The sequence below is a fragment of the Chelmon rostratus genome, chromosome 8 (assembly GCF_017976325.1).
Source record: "Chelmon rostratus isolate fCheRos1 chromosome 8, fCheRos1.pri, whole genome shotgun sequence".
Lineage (NCBI taxonomy): Eukaryota > Metazoa > Chordata > Actinopteri > Chaetodontiformes > Chaetodontidae > Chelmon > Chelmon rostratus.
Genome location: NC_055665.1, coordinates 8,308,245 through 8,329,187, shown reverse-complemented (window position 1 = coordinate 8,329,187; position 20,943 = coordinate 8,308,245). Strand labels below are relative to the sequence as shown.

Sequence of the window (20,943 nt, the reverse complement as noted above, 5' to 3'; positions counted from 1 at the left end):
ACCTATAATGAGAATTGCTAGCTGTACCCAAGATATTGGTGTGCAGTCTGCCTGCAGATGGGCCAAAGTGAGACTGATATGCACTCCCCCAGTCAACCACATTCAGACACACGCACGCACACACACTCGAACATGGTGCATACCGTGCAGGCAAAACATGCTCAGACATTTCTCTGAATTGATCTGTGGGAGGAGTATTCTGGTGAGGTCTTCCCAATAATCTTGGCAAAGGAGAGACAAGAAGCACTATGTGCCCTGAGGATACAACCTACCTGCAAAACAAATAGAAACCCGAGCTCAGGCCAGTCACAATGCAAGACTGTGCACTGGAGTCAGCCAAGCTCACTAGAAATTTTCATCACCAGGATAATTCTATTTTAGTTGCATAGTAAAAAAAAGAACAACATATATCTGACTTATAGTCATTTTTTAGAAAGTTGTTTTTCCTTAAAAAGTTCAAAAAGTAATATAAAGGGAAACCTTGCACTGCTTCCTTAGGACGTCAAGTAATATTACAGAAATATCCATTTACAGACAAAAAAATTCCAGTCAACCTTAGTTTCCCTAAACATAACACTAAATCATGTTTCTCTCACAGACCCTGCATTTTGAGTTATGATTCAGTTTCCTCTTTAAAGGCTGTGGGTAGGACACTGTAAAGCCACAGCCTGACAAATGTTTCATGTGGCTGGGGGCATGTGCTCTGCTGAGTCAAGGCAGGAAGACTAGCGCAACTCAAATAAGCCTCTGCCATTTAGGTTGCCCTCTCTGTGTCTATCACACCTGCCCACTGGTTTGAAACTGGTAGTTGTGGGTGGTATTTGAGATCAATCAGGAAATCTAAATTGGGAACATAGGTGGGCTTTGGAAAATGTCATGTCATTCAAAACTGTGGTTGCTGAGTAAATATGTAACACCTTGGCTTTTCAGTGAGCAGAATTTGTGGTGCTAGCATTGAACCCCTCTCTAACTGCAATTTCAACATATAGGTAGAATTGATCAGAAATTTCATGACTGGACAATGAGTCTCAAATGTTGAAAATCTAATGCTTTGATCAGATGTGTGCTAACTGAACTCAATGATGTAGTTTCGCTGAGTCATATGGGTAACCTGAATGAGAGGCAAAATGTGTCTCCTTAAAAAGCAACTGTAATGTAGACCCTAATATTGGAGCTGCAACAATTAATTGACAGGTTGTCAATGATTAGATTAATTGTCAGCTACTTTGATGATCAATTAAGCAGTTTAAGTAATTTTGAAAAAGTCCAAATTCTCTGATTTCAGCTTCTTATATGTGGATATTTTCTGGTTTCTTCACTCCCCTATGACAGTAAACTGAATAGCTTTGGGTTGTGGACAAAACAAGACATTTGAGGACATCACTGTTGGCTTTGGGAAACACTGATGAACGTTTTTCACCATTTTCTGAGCTTCCATAGACCAACAACTAATTGATTAGTCTAGAAAATAATCTACAGATTAACTGACAATGCAAACAATCGTTAGTTGCAGCCTTAAATTATATGAGGCAAAGTTTCATCAGAGAGTGAGAGATCTTTATGTGAACATCTGCATTCAGGTACATGACTTTTAGCTGTAGAGACAGATAAGTTTAATGGTTTCCACGAAGAAAAGAATGCTGTTTTTTATGTGATTTAGGTGAGAAGTTAATTTCTTGTTTTATTGCTCATTACATTATAAACCAAGGGCCACTCTCTTTTTTTATTTAAAGGTCCTTCATTTCTGATGACTTCTTCTGGTTGGGTAATTATGAATATTTTTAATTTGTGTTCTGTCTGGTAAATGTTTCACCACCAGAGAGGTATTTTTAGTGTATTTTCCACCTGGGCTGAGCAGTTATTTGCAAACAAACTAAGTAATGATATTGTATGTCCACACTGACATTTACAAGTAGTGTCTTTTCATACCGACCAGACTTATTTCTACTGTATCAAACTTTTCCCTTACAGATAACTATGACGTAATGTGTTTCATTTTGCAACTTTTATTATGCAAAGAATTTCATCATCAGTGCGCAACCATTTACTTGGAAAAAACAGACAGGTGTTGCTATTGGTCGAGCGCAGCTGTCAATCAAATAAGTATGTGCGTCATTTCCGTTGTCAGGTGGCGCTGTCGCTGTGGAAAGATGCGATCAGCGAAGAGCGGAGGCTTTTCCTTAATTGCTCATTTCGGTAACAGAGGCTAAACAACCCGAAACCAACCCTCTGTGGTCTCTCCTGTTTAAGCGAGGAGCTCCGCATATCCACCGCAGCGTTTACCCAAGAAATGTCGATGTTGTAAGCAGACAACGCAGACTTTACCCGGCGGTTTTGGCTCGAGGTAAGCGAGGTAGCGACTACATTGCTATCTAGCTTTCTGGCAAGGCTAGCCAACTGTAATGTTACCGACTTTGTTTAAATGGCCTCCCGGCTGCTCTGTAGCCTCCGGCTTGGCGTTAGCTAAAATCGCTCGCAAGCATATGTAAAACTCTCCAGCACATAACAATACATGCTGAAGTAGCCACAGCCGAGCTAACGGCTGCTCCGTGTAGTTTGCACCGACTCCTTGTTGTGTTGTGTGCCCCGACACCCCTTTGTGTGGCCGGTGTGCCTGAAGCTGTGGCAGCGTCTTTAGCAGAGGGATTCAGTGAGCTTTGTTCCCGTACTAAGTTTGAATATGCAGTCAAGCTTTGTTTTATGTCGCCCTAAGTCAAGATACATCGGAAATTAATGCTTAAGTGTGTGTTTATTTAAGTAACTGCCTCAGTCGGACGTTATCTACATTAACGCACGCCGCGTAATGCGGTGTAGTGTGTTTTAAAAAATCCCAGGGTGGTCAGATAGTCATTGTTGTGGGAAAAACACATTAGCACCTGGCTACTCAAGTTGTGAGCTGTCTGTGAAGTGGTTTTGCACATGTTGTAAGGCATAACGTCAGCGTTCTCTCTACGATTACACTGTTCGCTGCCAGTACCGAACGGTGTCCAGACCTTGAGGTCGCAAAATGGCACCAAACAATGTGTGACAGTCTGCGTGAATTTCTAATGATTTTTTTTCTTGTGATTTATAAGGTGACAGAGTATGCATAAACTTGTTATGAGCGTTTTTTTATTGCAGTAATGTTGTTACAACTGCAGTCGTAGCTAGGCTTCATAGCTGAGGATGTGTGTCTGAGCTGACATGATTGATTGACATTTCATTCAAGCAGCAGGATTGAAGTGTGTGTGACCTTGGGGTTGCTTTACCTCTTTGTCCCGACTTTTATGTTTGATCTATATATGGATTCATTGATTTGGATCACACTACCTTGCTGAGTCAAGATTTTGTCATCCACTTGCATGTTTACTACCTGCTCAAGGGTCCTTGCTTTCTTTGCCCATCCTGATACTACCTTGATTTTGCAATCAAGCTGTTCTTGCAGAGCCAGACAAGTGGCGTGGAGTCTGGGTGGGTGGATCCTGAGACACCTACGTGGTTGTTTTGTTCTGATACTATTTAAGGAGCCCACATTTCTCGTGGGCACCGGCAGCGTGTCTCTCCTCCTTTTGTGTGATATGATTCAGAGGCTGTATCTGTTCTTGTCCTCCCTCTGGTACAGTCAGAGGCAGAGGCAGTCAGAGGCAGTTTTGCTTGCCAGATCACTGGCTGTGCAGAGAGGCACAGCAGTGTCAGAAAAGGATAGCTGTGTGCTGTCATCACGCTGATGTCATTTAGGTCAGTGTGCATTAGTTGGTTGCATTGACCTTTGCTTTTTAGATGTGTCAGGGGTTGGCTCCACAGCACTACAGCTGGTGTTTAGTAGGTAGATGGATAGCCTCGGGTTCATTTGCTGTGTGTTGTGTAGCAGTTTGTGTCCGTGAGTGAGTTTAGTATTGCAAGTCTAAAGTACATGAACTGGTTTGTTGTTGTTGTTGTTTTTTGTTGTTGTTTTTAACTATGACGGTATCACTGTAGAGGAATGAAATTCATACAAGGCACATTCACAGATAACCTTGTTAGAAATGTGGGAATTGGCCACAAATGAAGTGCCTGTTAGCTTGTGCGCTATCTGCTTATTTTAGTCAATCTAGCAACCTTTCTAGCACTCAACCAGCAGTTTAAAATGCATTTATCTGTCAGCAATGAAAGAAGTGTGTAGGTTGTCGATTTTGCCAACCACTTTGGCCACTGGATTATCCATTGCTTTGCCTTGCGTGTTCTAGAGTAAGATGCTGTCTTACTATTGGCAGCGTGACTTGGTGTCACTCTGGCTTGTGCCATAAATGCTGTCAGAAAACCTCAGCTCATCAGACTCAGTGGGTGATGACTAGTGGAGATGGAGACAGATGGGCGAGAGACATGATGATGACACTGTCTGCTGTCTGGGATCACAAAAAGCCTCATGGAAGTGAGAATTCATACCAGCCCATACTGACTGCCAACTGTCCTGCCTCCTCTCTGCCCAAAAACGCCAACTGGCGAGTGGCGCACGATTAGTTTTGAAACAGGAAGATGGTCTAATTCATTAAAAATATTCATTTTCTCTAATTTGTTCCACTTGCAAGACTGATTACATATTCTGAAGGTTTTTTTTTTTTTAGTGTTTGTCAGCTCTTCACTCAATGTCTAGTTTGCAGTTTATGAGGTGCTTTGAATTTTACTAGCCTGAGTCACCTCTTGTGTGTAGTTGGCTAAAATGTGCATGCCACTGCTATCAGCCAGTGACCATTTTACTTCAGATATGTCACTTTGTGTTGCCTTTCTTGCCAACTTCTACGAGGTGATTTTTTTCTGTTGATATTGTGCATGTCATAGGCTTGGGGGCACATTTCACGCTCTTATTGGTGTCATCACCTAGACATTTAAGCATTTCTGTCCAATGGAAACTCGGGACGACAGCAGGGTGAGTCATCCCTCTTGGTTCAAGGCACTACTTCCCTGTTACAGGAAACAGATGGGGTTTCATCACATTGGAACTCAGTATCAGTAAACAAAGCATACCTCTTTCACTCTGAATTCTGGGAGGTAGATCTGCTGTGGCAGTTAAAGTAGTTTGTGTAATGATGATGTGTCATACTGTGTCACTGGTTCTCCTGACATGTGAATCTAGTTCCTTATCATAGTGTAAGGGCTTGGCATCTTTCTTTTTTTTTGTTTCGGCCCTGTTTGAACATGCATGTCCTTTCAGAGGAAGGTCTGCGTAGATAAGCCGGCTGTACAGATTTTGAGATAAAACACGCAGATTAAGAGCGGAAGGATTTTCTAAACCCATGACCATTGCAGCAGGAAAAGCTAAAGATGATTAAGTGGTTCAGCGCTGAGGCACAAATAAAAAATACTTCTCTCAAAGAATTTTATTCATGATTTATTTTTTATTTGTCAGGATCCCCATTAGCTGTGCCCTAAAGCACAGCTACTCTTCCTGGAGTCAACATTTAAAAACATACATTAAACATTACAGTCAACACAAATACACGGCATATTTTAGAGAATAGCATTAAGATGTACATAAGTGTCTATTTATATTTGTAGATTCATTTCATTTACATGAAAACATTTTCCATTTGAGTTGTAGATCGAGGCACATTCGCATAGCCTGTTTGGGAGATTGAATCTGAGGTGTCGCCCTTGACGCCAGCAGCCATCACTTTGAATGGAGCCATAATGGCCTCACATTCACACTGAGGTGTTGGTAAATGTGTGGGAGGGATATTTAAAATCGGCTGGGTGGAGCTGCCCTGAAGTTTACCTCCTTTTCCTTCTGTTCACTAATCAGTCAACTCCTCAGCGTGTTGGACCACTGGTAAAGCTTGGTGTAGTCTTTATTTTTAAACAGACTATTTATGTATAAAACCATTGTTTGGTTAGAGATCACTGATGCTATTTTTTGTCATCAGTTTTTGTCCTTGCAGTCACGTGTATGCACTTACCCTTTAGCTTGACTATCTTTATCCCGTGTACTAATCAGATATATCCCCCTGTAGAGCTCCAGTATGTCCAAGCGGCGGTCGTCGGAGAGGGGAGCTGGAGAGACATCAGGCAGGGCCAGCAAGCTGCAATGTCCTGGGATATCCGGCAGCAACGCCAAGAGAGCTGGGCCCTTCATCCTTGGTAAGGAAGCTGCTAGCGTTTGCCTGAGCTCTAAAAGTATGGAAATTGTAATTAGTAAGGGCTGTTTGGCTGAGATTGCATCTAGTGCGTGCAGGAAATGGGGAAAGGTATATGTGTGAGAGTTGTGGGGTGTCTCAGTGTGCATGCATGCCTGAGACAAGAATGTGAAGAATTTTGCTGATCCCCATGACATCGGCCAGAAAGAGTCTGTGTTGGAACAAGGTTATTTCCCCCCTTCAGAAAATGTATTTCTCTCCTATGCTCTCAAACTTGATTGTTTTGTGCTACACAACTCCTCCACTATTTGCAATTCAGAGTGCCAAAGAAAACATTACACTAGGGGTGTTAATGGGTACGTGCACATTCAGCCTTTAATGAGTTGCAGTGAGAGCACACACTCCAGCATGTAGCCTGCCTTTTGGTCATGCAGCTGTTCCTTTTCTTATCCCTGCAGGGCCTCGCCTGGGCAACTCACCAGTGCCCAGCATAGTGCAGTGTCTGGCCAGAAAGGACGGGACTGATGACTTCTATCAGCTCAAAGTAAGTCTGTTAGGGTTGGCATGTTATTTGGTTTTCTTTCTCACAAACACAAAGAGTTAAGCACACAGTTCAATGAAAAATTGAGCATATTATCCAAAACAAAGCTATGATGTCCTAGTAGACATCTGAACCTTTGACCTTCCTTTGTTGGTGTTCATTTTACGGCCCCCTGTTTCAGTCTGGCGCAAACAACAAAACCTCAGCCAGGCAGTCTGTTTATTGGGGCTATCCAATGTCTGTTTCACAAGGCAGGGGGATATAGAAGGGGGGGGCGAGGAAGGGAGGAAGGTAGTGCCCCACCTGGAATGTCAACTTTTAACCCCCACGACCATGTAGTCAGTGCATGTCCCTCCCCTCATACCAACCACCACCTCAGTGTCTGCTGCACAGCTTGTTTACTTCACGTATGAGCCACTGTTTTAAAGCTGCAGCTCTGTTATACCCTCTCCACTGCACAGTACCTTCTTGTTAAATGCAGAGCATATGTACTTTAATGCCATGTTTTCAGTCACGTAAAAGGTTTAGTGTCAGGATTGAAGATTAGCTTCATACTAAATGGTTAAAGCTCTCTTTCCGCTGTCTGATCCAGTATGAGCACTTGTCTTGTGACCTCTAATGTTTGCTCCGTTCTTCGTGTGTGATTACGACAGATCCTGACGCTGGAGGAGCGAGTGGACTCTACAGGGGAGACTCAAGAGGAGAGGCAGGGGAAGATGCTGTTGCACACGGAATACTCCCTGCTTTCTCTGCTACACAACCAGGATGGGGTGGTCCACCACCACGGCCTCTTCCAGGTAGACCTGCCCACATTTGGCAATTAAGTTACATTTCTTGTTGACAGATAATAATGTCATCTGCAAAAAAGAAGATTTTGTATTACTCAGCACTGTGTGGGCAAGTATTCTGTATACTTGAACATGATGAATACACAGACATTAACATGGAGAAGTTTGTGTCCCTTTCTATTCAGTTCAGAATATGGCATCACCATACAAGTGCAAGTAACCAGCCAGCTGCTTGCATTTTCCCTATCAAGGCTGTTTCAATAGAGAAGTGGGAGTACCATTAAAAGCCATATTCATCTGCAGTCGTTCTCTTCACCATCCATTCACAATGAGCCCCCCTCCCTCACCTGTCTTCCCGTCTGCCTCCTCCTTTAACTTTGTTATTGTTCCATCTGCTCTCTCTCTCTCTCTCTCTCTCTCTCTCTCTCTCTCTCTCTCTCTCTCTCTCTCTCTCTCTCTCTCTCTGTTTTCTCCTTTGTCTCTCTTTCACATCCTGTCTGTTCCACTCTGCCGGTGTTCTCAGAATAGCAGCATTGAGCCATGCACTCTGATTCATTTAGGCCTGCAGTATTGATTGGATTATTATAGTGCATCTCCACTGTGAGAGATCCAGTTAATAATGTATGCTTTCAGAGGTGCTGACTGCATCTAAAAAAAACTGACAACCTGATACAGAAATCAATGAGAAGTGGTGACTCTGCTAAGACTGGAGTTGGAAGAAGAGGAATGACCTTTGTTATTCGTCCTCCACCACCCAGTGTCGGGGGTATGTGTCTTATTTACATCGGCTACTTGCCGGCTGGTGATTGATGGCCTCCACCCTGCTTGAATCTATGTCTTTCTAAACTGGATGAATCATCTTGATCAGCCAGTATAGCACAGGAATCCATTCAGTGTGATGCATTCATGGATACCTCAATTTATATTGATTGGATGCTGTTGGAAAGTGCACCAACAACTTTGTCTACTGAAGTAAGTACCTTCCTGAAGATAGCTGCTCACACCTCTCTTTGTTGTTCTCAAGGATCGAGCCTATGAAATAGTGGAGGACATGGAGGCCAACAAAGTGCGCAAGATGAAGAAGCGGATCTGCCTCGTGCTGGACTGCCTCTGCGCTCACGACTTCAGCGACAAGACAGCAGATTTAATAAACCTCCAGCATTATGTCATAAAGGAGAAGCGGCTCAGCGAGCGCGAAGCCATCGTCATCTTCTATGATGTGGTGCGTGTGGTGGAGGCCCTACATAAGGTGAGTCTAGGATAGATGTGGGCGGACTACTCCAAGAAAAGGTGCACTCCTCTAAAAAGGTGTTATTCATCATACTCTCTGACAGTGTGCTACCTTAATATGAACACAGTTTCAATGAATGAAGAAAGCTTGGCTTCAAATTTTTTGTCAACTGTAGGAGAAATAGCTTTGTTATTGTTAGCTGCTAGTTGCACATACTTTCTGATTACTCATTTCCCATGCTTGCGTGCCACTCACAAAAACAAACGTATTGTATTGATACCAATGATCCCCAAGCATGATTTGACCAAACTTTTTTTCCCTCTCTTCTCTCTCTTTTTTACATGCAGAAAAACATCGTGCACAGAGACCTCAAGCTGGGAAACATGGTGCTGAACAAACGGTAAGAAGAAACTCATTCACTCATTCATCCTCGTCAAACAGTTATTGGCCAGTGAAGGGTCAGTCACTTTAGCCTGCCAGTTAGTCATTCTGTCTCAGCTCACGTGTGTGAGAGGCCCCATCAGCCTGTATCCAGTGTGCATTTAGCTTTAAACCCAAGCTGGGGTCACATTCTCAGACTAAGAGTGAGATCAGTCGTAGCAGCCTAAATCCTTGCTCTCTTGTGCCTGACGCTCGGCCCGTGTCTGTGTGTTGAGTAAAGGCCGATGATTCATTCCCCGTGGTTGGATTTTTGAAAGCAGAGGGTGAACTGGACTCTGGTGCAAAACGGAGCCATTAATATGCCACAGCTTTGTTCTCGGTGTTCTCAAAGTGTTTGGGGTGGGTGGGGCATGAACAGTGTTATATTGAACACAGGACCCTGGTGAGTGCACCTCAGGTCACTGCAGCTCAGATCGGCCCTGCAGAATGGAAAACTACTCCTCTGTAACACCATACATACTGTGTGAGAGAGATGGTGTGTGTGTGTGTATTTAGGGGGTGAAAGCCACCCTCTAACAGCATGTATCTTAGCTGCTACTTGCTTTTTGATAGGAGTGTGTCCAAGTTTAGATGATTCAGCTAGATTTTGCATTGAACCTGTGGAAGGTTGCCTCTGAACAGCAGAGGTTGGCACACACATTCTCAGAGACTCTGATAATCATCCCACAAAGCCAGTCTTTTCATTTGGAAGGACATGACTAACACGAACACACACACACACACACAGTTCCTACGCTTGGTTACACACACCTTCACATCTAAACGCAGAGCACGTTTGCATCCCGCACAAGTGAGTGTAGTAGTTATCTCACACTCTGCTCAGTCACTTCTCGTGCATCATATGCATGTCTGAGTATGTCCACTGAGATGTCACGTTGCCAGCTATCTTTACACACACTTTGTACACTCTGCATCTCAGGCGTCAGAGCCCCCCCCCCCCCCCCAACCAGCACCAGTACTGGCAGCCCCAGCGGCAGCAGTAGTAGTGGTGGTGGTGATGAAACAGGAGAGTGTTTTGGCCAGGCAAGGAGGGTGGCGGGGTGAGGAGCAGACGAGCGGAACACTCCGTCCCAGCTGGAGACAAAGGAGAGGCCTGCCAAAGGCCCCATAGCTCAGAGCTGACTCACACCGCAATGCATGTCTCTCTCACACACACACACACACACACATACACATATATATATACATGAACATGCTTAGTCATCATTTATTTACCTTGTGCTTTTCCTCTATTTTCTTTTACACCCCAATCCCTTTCCTGCCTGCATTGTCTTTCTGTTTTCTCCCCTTTGTCATATCCTTTTTTACTTTTCACTATTCCTGTCTCCTTTATGCATCATACTTGCCTGCACGTTTCCTCTGTCACTCCACCCTGCATGTGTATGAATGTACAGTCAGTATGGGAAGGACACGGGTCACTTTAGATGCAGACAGATCCCAAAATCCCCTCTCCTCCTTTGTTGCTTGTCGTCACTCTGGGAAATGCAGCGATGCCATCAACAAGCTCAGCGGTTTATGCAAGAGTGATGTGATTTCCTCTTGCAGAGCCAGCTGTTATGAAAGCAGGATGTCATAAATCAATCTGCAGGGTCGTTGACGCTGTATGTCAGAGCTGTTTTGACTTCCGAAATTTATGTTGTATTTCTACAGGGACTTTCATAATTTTGTTTTGCTTTTATTTCTTCCAGAAAGCACCTGTTAGCTTACATCACCACAATCACTGTGTTGTCTCAGGGATGGATTACCTCCCTGACTCAATAGAAAATCTTAGGAATTAGGATGAAACATTTGCTACAGTGAAGCTTGGGTTCTAGTATAACCCTCCAAATCACTGGTTCCTGACAGTTCTGAGAAATGAAATTTGCTGGTCTCGGCACAATTTGCCCTGTGTTTAACCTCCTTTCTCGTCAGCTGGTGTATTTTCAGCGAAATGTTGCAGGCAGAGAGAAGTCAAGGGGGCTGTTTAGGTTTCTGGTTTCCTGACTTACCCAGGGTCACATGAACAGGAAGCAGAGATGATGTGGTCTCTCTTCAGTCCTCAGGGACCCTTGCCTCACGAGGCAAACATGCAATTTCATTTACCCAATCTCCGGTGCAAGAATAGAAGCCTGGGTCGTGATGCACACAGACAAAAGAACAGACTCCTCCATAAAGGAAGCTTTTATGTTGAGGGTCCTTGAAGCATTGCACTCTGTTCCTCTGGCCCATCCCTGTGCAGATGACAAGGCCACTGTATGGTTATTGAGACTTGGATCACCAAAGCCAGTGAAGGGTTGGATCACATAAGTATCTGGAAATTATGCGAACTCAGTGTTCTAAAGGAAGATTGAGATTGGAGCATTTGGTTGAAAATTGAGTGTTTGACAGGAATTGGCTCCAGACGCCATAATGGGAGCAGTGAGTGTGTGTGATGGAGCAGGGTGTGAAAGTGAGAGAGAATAGGGGAAGCTGTTGACCTCAGGCTTTTTAGAAAGCGGATGTGGGTGAGGAGCGTGATCCAGAGAGGACCCAGGCTCTAGACCGTGGCTTTTGTGTGTGCTCATGTGCTTTTGAGTGTATGTTCGTGTGTGCGTGTTCGCCATGGGACTGATTGTGTGGGTGCACTTGAAGTTGTGTGTTTGTGTACATATTTTAAATCTTCGTGAGCTTCATATATTCATTTGCCAGCCCATCACCATGCAGGCTTAGTCATCAAGACAATTATCCCAAGCCACAGGCTGACTCATATGTTTGTCAAAGTGTTTTTCCTCTTTCTCCGCTGAAAGAACAGAGATATAGAACAGTCCATATTTCTTCAGCTTTAATACTGTTAGGTTTCACTCCACCGCAAGCAAACTAAATTTACCTTGATGACTCAGAAAAAAATCCTATAGTGCCACATTGTTTCCACAGAAACCAAATTAATCAAACAGTGCTGGTAACAGCAGTGGGTCCTCTCAGACTTTGAAGCGCCAGTGTGTCTGGAGTGGTCTTGTTCTCGAAATGTCTCAGGCCTGATGTAGAGAGATTGCCATTGGCTAAAGCAGTGATGTCTGTCCATTGTAATAAACTTACATGATTTAAAGCATAAGAGTTTACATAAGGCTTAACGGGAATGTACAAGAACAAAGGGATTAGAGAGGAACGTGAAGCACGTTGAGGAGAACATGTCACATTAATTAGCGAATTATCTATAACAAACACCTAAGGGTGCTCTAGGATTGAGGGGCCCTGATGATAGAAACATATGCTTTAACTGTAAGTGTAACATACATAGAAGGGAGAATGTCTTCGAATAAGACAGGGTGTGCATACTGTGTTTTGCATCTGGCAGTTTTCAGATAATGATGTATTTTTAAGGCCCAGTGAACTGTGAGATTATTAAAACAACAAGGCATGCTCACAAGTTTTCACTGTCTCTGTCATCCTGTGTTTACTTCATGCTTTGCGCTGTGAGTGTGTACTGTTTCACATTCTAAACTTACATTTGTTATGATGAGTAAGACTGTTCGAGTTAGACTGTTAAGTGTTTGCCATGGTTTGATTGAGTTTAAAAGGAGAATACTGTGCGGGGCGTGCATAAGCAGTGGGAATATTTGGGTCGACATTTGATTCAAAATTCATTCCTGATTCAAATATGAAAGGTATTTAACAAGAGGGCTTGCATGTTTGTTTGTGCTTACAGGACTCACCGAATCACCATCACCAACTTCTGCCTGGGAAAGCACCTGGTGAGCGAGGACGACCTGCTGAAAGACCAGAGAGGAAGTCCGGCCTACATCAGCCCTGATGTATTAAGTGGTGAGTGAGAAAAGATATCTCACATGCTTGTTCTTTTTAAAGGACCGTGTGTACATCAATCAGACAGAGTGCTGAAAAGCTCCTTTCTGGCTTTCAGTCATGGATTGCCCGTTTTTGAAAGTGACAAACTGGGTGATGCTGTCTCCCCAACAGTCACACCTGTTTTTGCGGGTGTGAAAACCTTCTTCACTGCCATGGATTTGCCACTGTCCACTGTAAGATGTGAAATAGGGTTGTGGAGTGTATTAACTGCACAGTTATCCTAATGTATGCATTTCCCAAAATGCCAGACCAGATAGTTCTGGTTATAAGAGTGACCCTTGTTGACTGGGGTCTAGTTGGGATCCTGGGATTCTTTTAAAGAGCATTGCATAACATTAAGCGATCAGTCTTGTGTTTGATTTTCCGGTTATTAGGCAACAAGAAAGAGGTTATGTTGCAATCTTGGACTGGCAAAAGCTCTCAGAATAGCTTTTTTTTTTGTATTTATGTAGTCACAGTGATGTTGCATTTTCTCATATGTGTCTGCAGAGGAAGCTACTTTCCTCTTTGTGTGAAACATTTCCTTTGTCTGAAAAAAGCAGAAATCCTTTTTTTTTTTTTAAACTTCACAATGCTCATTTGTCAAAGTAAATGTGCAGACCCGAGTGCCACACACTGCTGCACTTCCATGGTAGACCCCAGTTCCATCTATTTAAACACTGATTTCCAGAACATCATCCTGCACAGTGCACAAGAATAAGAAGAACCATTGCAGAAACAGAAATCGTTCACCTCCAACTACTCAAACTGTAGATAAAAACCCGGGCGTGTATATCAGCATAACGTGACGGGTACACAATTAAACAGAGCTTCAGTGACTCACTCACTGATGACTCACTGGAGGGAAACTACTCCCATCTACCCCCATCCCCTCCCATCCTCTCTCTCTCCCTCTCCTTCTGTGTGTGTGTGTGTGTGTGTGTGTGTGTGTGTGTGTGTGTGTGTGTGTGTGTGTGTGTGTGTGTGTGTGTGTGTGTGTGTGTGTGTGTGTGTGTGTGTGTGTGTGTGTGTGTGTGTGTGTGTGTGTGTGTGTGTGTGTGTGTGGCTTTAACATAATTGCCTGTTGCTACTGACTGGCTATAACAACACTGCCGGTCATGCACAGCCATGATGCTCCACCCTCACCAGCTCCACTCTATTCATCGAAGATCCACGTCTGATTTAATGGCTGGGGGTTAATTTAAAAACAAAAAAAGTCAGTAGTGTCCTGGAAATTTCTGGGAAATATAGTGGATGTGCAATCATTGCTTGTGTTTGTGTTTGCTCATCTCGTTAATCATTAGACCTGCTGACTTGACGTGACTTGAACTTGTTTAAGGGTTGATCACCCCTGAGTCACACAGGGCAATTGCACTAAACAAATGCCGATTTCAACCTCTACGGCTTATCTGATTTTGGAGCATAGCGAAGCACTTTGCTGTCACCAGTTCAAATGCCACAGTCGATCTCACCGATCCTCTCCTTCCCATCTCCAGGTCGGCCGTACCGCGGTAAACCCAGTGACATGTGGGCTCTTGGCGTGGTCCTGTTCACCATGCTTTATGGCCAGTTCCCCTTTTATGACAGCATACCTCAAGAGCTCTTCCGCAAGATCAAGGCTGCCGAGTACTCCATCCCAGAGTGAGTACTCGTCCTGTCCATGTGACATGTGCTTGAGATTTATTCAAAGCAATGAAATCTGATTGCTCTGACCAGCAATCACAGTATATTAAAAGCACACAGTTTGTACTGTTTATTCTCTATTCATTCTTTCATAATTCTGCAACACAGGATGAAATTAACTGTAGTTATACTGACAGCAATTTCGCCATATTTCCCCCCTCAAACAAAATCAATCATTGTTTATATGTTTTGACCAAATATTTTTTGCATACTTCATGCTGGATTAAGATTTTTTTATGCAGAGCATTTGCTATGAATTGAGCACATTTGCGTATTAAGTTTGGACCTGAGGGGATGGCAGTCTAATCTTTCAATAGTGGCTTTGTGGACTGTTGACTTATAGTCACATTTTGCAAATAACACTGTTCCTTCTTGTTCTCAACTTTATCACAGGGATGGCCGTGTGTCTGAGAACACAGTGTGCCTGATCCGAAAGCTGCTGGTGTTGGACCCTCAGCAAAGGCTTACTGCAGGAGAGGTGCTGGAGTCTCTCAGTGTCATCATTGCCTCATGGTAACTGCCCCCCCTGCTGGATGTTTGAAAATTACATACAGTGAATCCACATAGGTTATTTCAAATTGATAAGCTCACTGCTGTTAGTCATCATCCTTGTTGTGTTTTCGTAATCACAGGCAGTCTGTTTCTTCATTGAGTGGCCCCCTGCAGGTGGTGCCGGATATTGACGATCAGGTCAATCACCCAGAACATCTGCAAGAGGTAAATTATAAAAGGAACATGATGTCACAGGTTTGAATATGGAGCCTGTTCATTAATCCAGAGTAGTGAAAATAGAGCTACTTAAGATGGAGAGTTAGCTAGATGCAATATGTGCAACAACGGAAATAAGTTGATACAATTCACCCTTTTCCTGTGGGTTTGGCTCATTTGTATAATACTTCTCAGATACACTTAGAGAGCATGTTTATTTCAAGCTGCTCAGATGCTGCAGCACATTGAACAGAATACATTTTCTTCCTTCAGGCCAAGGTGATAGAAGAGTCTTCACAGTACGAGTTTGAGAACTACATGCGCCAGCAGCTGCTGTTGGCTGAAGAGAAGAACACTATCCATGAGGCCAAGAGCTTTCTCACCAAGCGCCCGTTTGGCAGCATCCCACCTGTAAGGCGTCTGGGCCACGACGCCCAGCCTGTCAGTCCGCTAGATGCTGCCATCCTGGCACAACGTTTCCTCCGGAAGTAATCCCCAACCACCCATCTCAGCCTCTCTGACCTCTCCAGGGAGTAAAGAGTCCTGTGGAGTCCAGAGAGGACTGCTGAGGATAAGCCCCAAAACTGAACTCGCATACAGGAGGCCCAGCCCAAACAAGGGTATAGAAACGGCCCCTTTTGTAGGTGGGCTTTGGGCAAGCTAGGTGGAGCAAACTGCGAATTTAGAACTTCACTCCTCATGTTTGGATCCTCCAGTGAAACACGGAAAGCCCTGGAGGAAGATCTGAACCAAAGGTTCCTTGCCCTCAGGTCCCCCATAGTCAGATCTCACTGTGCAACCAACCTGATGGCACAGTCACATGCGGGCCTAACACGAGGCTCTGCCTGAAGTGTTGAAGAGACGATTAACCCCATATTCCTCCTCCTCCTCCTCCTCCTCTGAGCTCTCCCTGCTGTAACACTTTCCCCATCAACTCTGGATCCCTGAGCAATACAGGACCAGAACCATGTAGCAAACCCTTCTCTTCCTAGTCGTTAATGGTATTGCCTCAAGTCAGATCACATGATCACAGATGTCACTTCTCTATACCTCCATTAGACCCTCCTCCTCTCACTCCTTCCTCTTCCTCTCAGCTGTTCCTTCCCGTATCGAAAATGATCCAGACTGGTCCCGTCTGTTGACTTCAAATCAATCTACCTCTCTGTCTCTCTTCTCTGTTGGTAAACCATGCTCACTGTTCTGAGACAAGGGATTGTAACAATGGAGTCTTGATGCCACCAGTGACATAGAGCATTAATGTTTTCTGTCAGAGTGATAATGCTTTGAAACCTTGTCAGTGGTTTCGAAAAATCTGAATAAGCTTTTTATCATATTTACCTTAATAAGTAGCATTTTATCCCTACCTTTTGATTGAAGATATTGAATATCAAAGTATGTGTACATGCATCCTTTGATATTTGCAGAATGCATTGTCTCCTGCTTTTGCTCATCCCTGTGGAAATCTATTTTCAGCATCTAGGCAGCTAGTGTGAGGTACCTGGAAGTCACAATGCCAAGAACTGAATGGGGAAAAACTGTCGGATCCTCCCTGCCAAGGCATATTGATGGTAAAGCTTCCTCAGTGCCATTATTGTGAAGATCAGGCACTGTCATGTTTCTATTGCCAAAAATCATGTCTTAAAATTACTCTTAGCCAAGGAAACTGGTACCCACAGCCTCATTCAGAATCAAATGGCTTCCAGGTATTCCAACTTCCCTGTTTCTCTTTATCAATACAGATCATGGGACAAGGTTTTTTGTTTTCTTTTATTTCTTCAGTATGAATGTGAACTTTCATTCTACACTTTGATAAGTCTGCAGTATCCATGAGTGTGCATGTGTGTTTCGGGCCAGGCAAAAAAAAAAAAGAAAAGGAGTCTGCGGTGCTGTCGAGCCGTTAACCTCTGACAGTCACAGGCCCTTTAAGCTATCGTCCAATCATCGTGTTCTGTTATCTGGCCCGCCTCAGTGGCAGACACTGTGAAAACCAGAGCAGGCTTTGCTGCGATGGGGCTTGACTGAATGTTTAAGCGATTGTCATGATTGCCGTGAATGCTTTCTCAAGATTGGAAAAAATGACACATCTATTGCCGTTCTCAAGCCCTCTCTCTAGCTCAACTTGTACATGCTTGTATTATCTCACCATGTGAGCTCTCTATACAGAGAGGTGGCTGGTAATCGATACTGTAATATTTCATAGAGAAATGAAAATACAGACTCATAGGTTTTAAGTTTAGTTGCTGGGTCTTCTTGGCTATTGATGCATTCTTCTCTTTTCTCAAAGGGTTTCTTCAGAACCATGGCAAAGCTACTAACCAGTGACTGTTAGGCATCTGTACACTGCAACATGCCTTTGCGTATTGGTACCTGCTTTAGGCTATCTAGACATCTTCCTATTTATATTCAAACTGATTGCATGAACATAGGCTCTGGAATATTTTCAAATGCCTTTAGATGGTCTTTTTCTTTGTAATTTCATGTTGATTTATTTATTCACTTGTTTGACCCCCACCCCCACCCCCAAACCACTGGGGCTTGTATCACAGACATTCATCGTAGTCCGTCAAAAAATTTAATGAAAATATCTTCTTAGATTAGGTGCAATTTATGCCGGTGAAACAGGCCCCACATCTCTGCTCTCTCAGCTTTAAGAAGTGTTAACTCCAACAGTGGTTCTCAGTTCCTTCTCAGCCCCACTCATGAAGCAGTAGCATCTGTTTTGGTGTTTTCCTTTTTGGATTCCTAAATAAGTTTCTTGCCATTTTGCCACAGAGTCTGTGGTCAACTTAAGCTACACTAATAACGAGACTGACTTTTGCATAGTTCTATTTTTTACATAAAACAAAATGATACTCGCACATTATCTTGATTTATGGGAGGGTTTTTGTAGTGTTTCTTTTTTTTTTTTTTTCAATATCATTAACCCCCAGAAATACCCACACATGGCTGCACTCTTGGGTCAGTATGTAAATATGTACCATCATGACTGTGCCAGTCATATTGTATGTAGTTCCACCCAGTGAGACACCAACTCTGTCATCATAATGCCGATTGACGTGCTTTATAGGCCACGTTGGCCATCAACCACCACATCCGGAGGCTAAAATATATGTAAAGAGAGCTGGCGGCTTTCTCCCACCTCAATGTGAATTCCATGGGTATACAGCAGTATTGTAGTAGTCTAGATTGTTCATCAGAAAAGGGTGTTTCACGAACACCATAGCCTTTGCTGAATGCTGACATTAAGTGATCGTCTGTGGAAAGTGTCTTAAGCCATCTTCCATGACACCCGACTACAGATTAGTAACTACAGGTACAATAGACCCTTGATGTAGATGTTATTTTCTGTCCCCTGCCCCCGAATCAAAAAGTGTTTCCCCGTTCTAGCTAGTGGATTGTACCACATTCAATGTTTGTTTTACAGAGTTGTGTTGGTAGACTGCAATGTGGACTGAAAAGCATGGAAATAGTGTGAGGTTAAACTCTGTGTAAAACATGTGACTGTTGCATGATTTTGAATTTGCAAGGTGTGCCAACTAATAGACAATTTGAACATAATTTACTCCTTTGGGTCCTAAAGGAAACTAAGCAGAATAGATGTACCCCTTAATTGGATGAGTAGTAAAATTTTATTGTTAATTTAAAGTTCAGTTTTTATGATTTTCACCCTGCTTATAAAGTCTTCAGTATATACTCAATATATTGCTGACTGTTTCAACTGGAAACTTGGTGTAGGATATGAAATGTGGTGTAGTTTAAACCCAATGGGATAATGTGTTGTAAGCTGCTTGGTCGGACATGGGCATCTAGATACAAAAAACTGCGTAATTGTACAGATGAAAAACACGTTTGTATAAAAAAAAACATATTTTTCTACTTCATCAGATCTCTACATGCATGTCAGCAATAAACTTTGATATGGAAACATTCAGCTTTGTCACGTCTTGGTGTTGTGATACTGTGGCGCACATACTGCCAGTAGATGGAGCACTTTCTTAAAAAATGAAACGAAGGATGGCAAAAGGAGTATTTAAATGTTGGCACTTGTAGGATATCATACAGAATGTTCCTCTTTGTTGGCCTCCACATATTTCTCTACCAAATGTGAACAATACAATCTACAGAAACAGTTGAGTTGTACAATGCCAGCCATCTGTATGTGCTTTTACACGATGTGGTCTCAGGCCTCTGAGGGTAAGACCTGCATGCGAATGAACAGAGTGCAGTCTCTGTGTGTCTATACCACCTCAGTCTTGCGGTGAGTCGGGTTTTGGACCGGATCGAGGTAGACGTGTTCAAACAGGAAACCTCCTGCTGACTCTGACAGCACTGCGGGACCCTGTGGGCTGCTCTGTCGATCCCCCACCTCACGTCAGGCGTTTGAAGGCACACGCACCCTCATGAGCAGGGCATTAATTCCATTAGAAATCATGTTATGCTTGCCAAAAAATACACATGGAAATCTCATCATGTGCAGGCCTGACAGACATATCGGATTAAATCTGTGATGACTGCATGTGCAAATGTTGCATGAACAGTCACAATGAACCTTTATTGTCCCGTTTTTATGATATGCACCAACATGTATTACTGTACTTCACATTTTACCAGGAAGTGGCTCTCACTGAAGGGGATGAAATCTTAAGACCACTATCACTGTGGCATGGTAGGACAAATTAGGGGATCAGACCTGTGATCTACTCATTATAGATCACTTTCCGCCAATAAGCAGTTACCAAAGGGGAAAATACTGTGCTGCCTCACTCAAAAGAGGAATAACAGTGTTCAGAGTAACCTTCCCCACCCTTCTGAGCTCCTTACAACACAGTTTGTCTCAATCGGGTCTCTCCTCTGGATCATTACGCCCCTCTCCCAGCATGTCAGCCTGGGCGGAAAAGTCTCAAGGGTCAAAGTTCCACAGATGCTTTGTCCCCATAAACTACAACCAGCTGGCTTTGAGGAGGTCCATCCTGGATTCATGTGTGTCTCAAACAAACGATTGTTCATTAAAGACCACGTCAGACATCTGCAATGTTCTTCCTTAATTACCTTAGAGAGCATTACATATGCAGTTTCAGCAGAGGAGAGCAGGCTTTATCCAGCTGGACGTGGACAACAAAGCATAAACAGGGATCCACATTTCCAGATGTGTGTATGTGGCAGCATTGTCATAGCCTTGTGTGTGTGTGTGTGTGTGTGTTTTACTGGTAGCTGTGTATTTAATTGTAAAAAGTGCATTAGAAATAGTTGATTGAAGTGCAGCTTTGAGTGCCTCGTAGTAATTACCCTGTGTGTTTATGTCTGTCAGAGCGTGTGAATGTGTCTCCAGCTGTGTTCAGCATGTTCGAGGCTTTATGGCCTCTCCTGACAAGACACTGCAGCGAACACACACACACTGCAGCAGCAAAAAAAAAAAAAAAAAAAAGTTACAGTACTGAATAACAGACACAGCGTTTTCAAAGCTGCACAAGAAGAAGCCACATGAAATCAGGTGATCTAAGCCTCAAAGGCTTAAACATCAGATGTTATGAAGTTAAGTGGTTATAAACTGGCGGAAGTTCCACCTCTGGACATGTGCCTCTAATGATTATACAGTGTCTCCAAAATCTGCTGTCCATGCTCGTCTTACTGCTTCAATTAGAAAAATAAGCAAAGGCAAGT

General features: G+C 43.4%; 1 protein-coding gene across 2 annotated transcripts; it reads left to right on the top strand.

Moving 5' to 3' along the window:
• Positions 1–2,156: 2,156 nt before the first annotated feature.
• stk40 (serine/threonine kinase 40) lies at positions 2,157–19,211 on the top strand. Of its 2 annotated transcripts, none has more exons than XM_041943329.1 (11): positions 2,157–2,344; positions 5,967–6,093; positions 6,548–6,633; positions 7,284–7,427; positions 8,443–8,667; positions 8,997–9,049; positions 12,755–12,870; positions 14,388–14,532; positions 14,968–15,087; positions 15,207–15,291; positions 15,556–19,211. In XM_041943329.1, exons 2-11 carry the CDS (start codon positions 5,976–5,978, stop codon positions 15,772–15,774), a joined length of 1,311 nt encoding a protein of 436 aa, XP_041799263.1. In that variant the 5' UTR covers positions 2,157–2,344; positions 5,967–5,975; the 3' UTR covers positions 15,775–19,211. The 2 variants fall into 2 exon arrangements, with proteins under 2 accessions (XP_041799263.1, XP_041799264.1); XM_041943330.1 differs by having other exon boundaries at positions 2,157–2,353.
• Positions 19,212–20,943: the final 1,732 nt, after the last annotated feature.

What these genes read in the sequence shown, in the direction of transcription:
- stk40 (XM_041943329.1), top strand. Translation starts at nt 5,976, where the DNA reads ATGTCCAAGCGGCGGTCGTCGGAGAGGGGAGCTGGAGAGACATCAGGC. An exon ending in AGCTGGGCCCTTCATCCTTG is followed by an intron (nt 6,094 to 6,547) that starts GTAAGGAAGCTG and finishes TTATCCCTGCAG; the next exon opens with GGCCTCGCCTGGGCAACTCA. An exon ending in AACATGGTGCTGAACAAACG is followed by an intron (nt 9,050 to 12,754) that starts GTAAGAAGAAAC and finishes TTGTGCTTACAG; the next exon opens with GACTCACCGAATCACCATCA.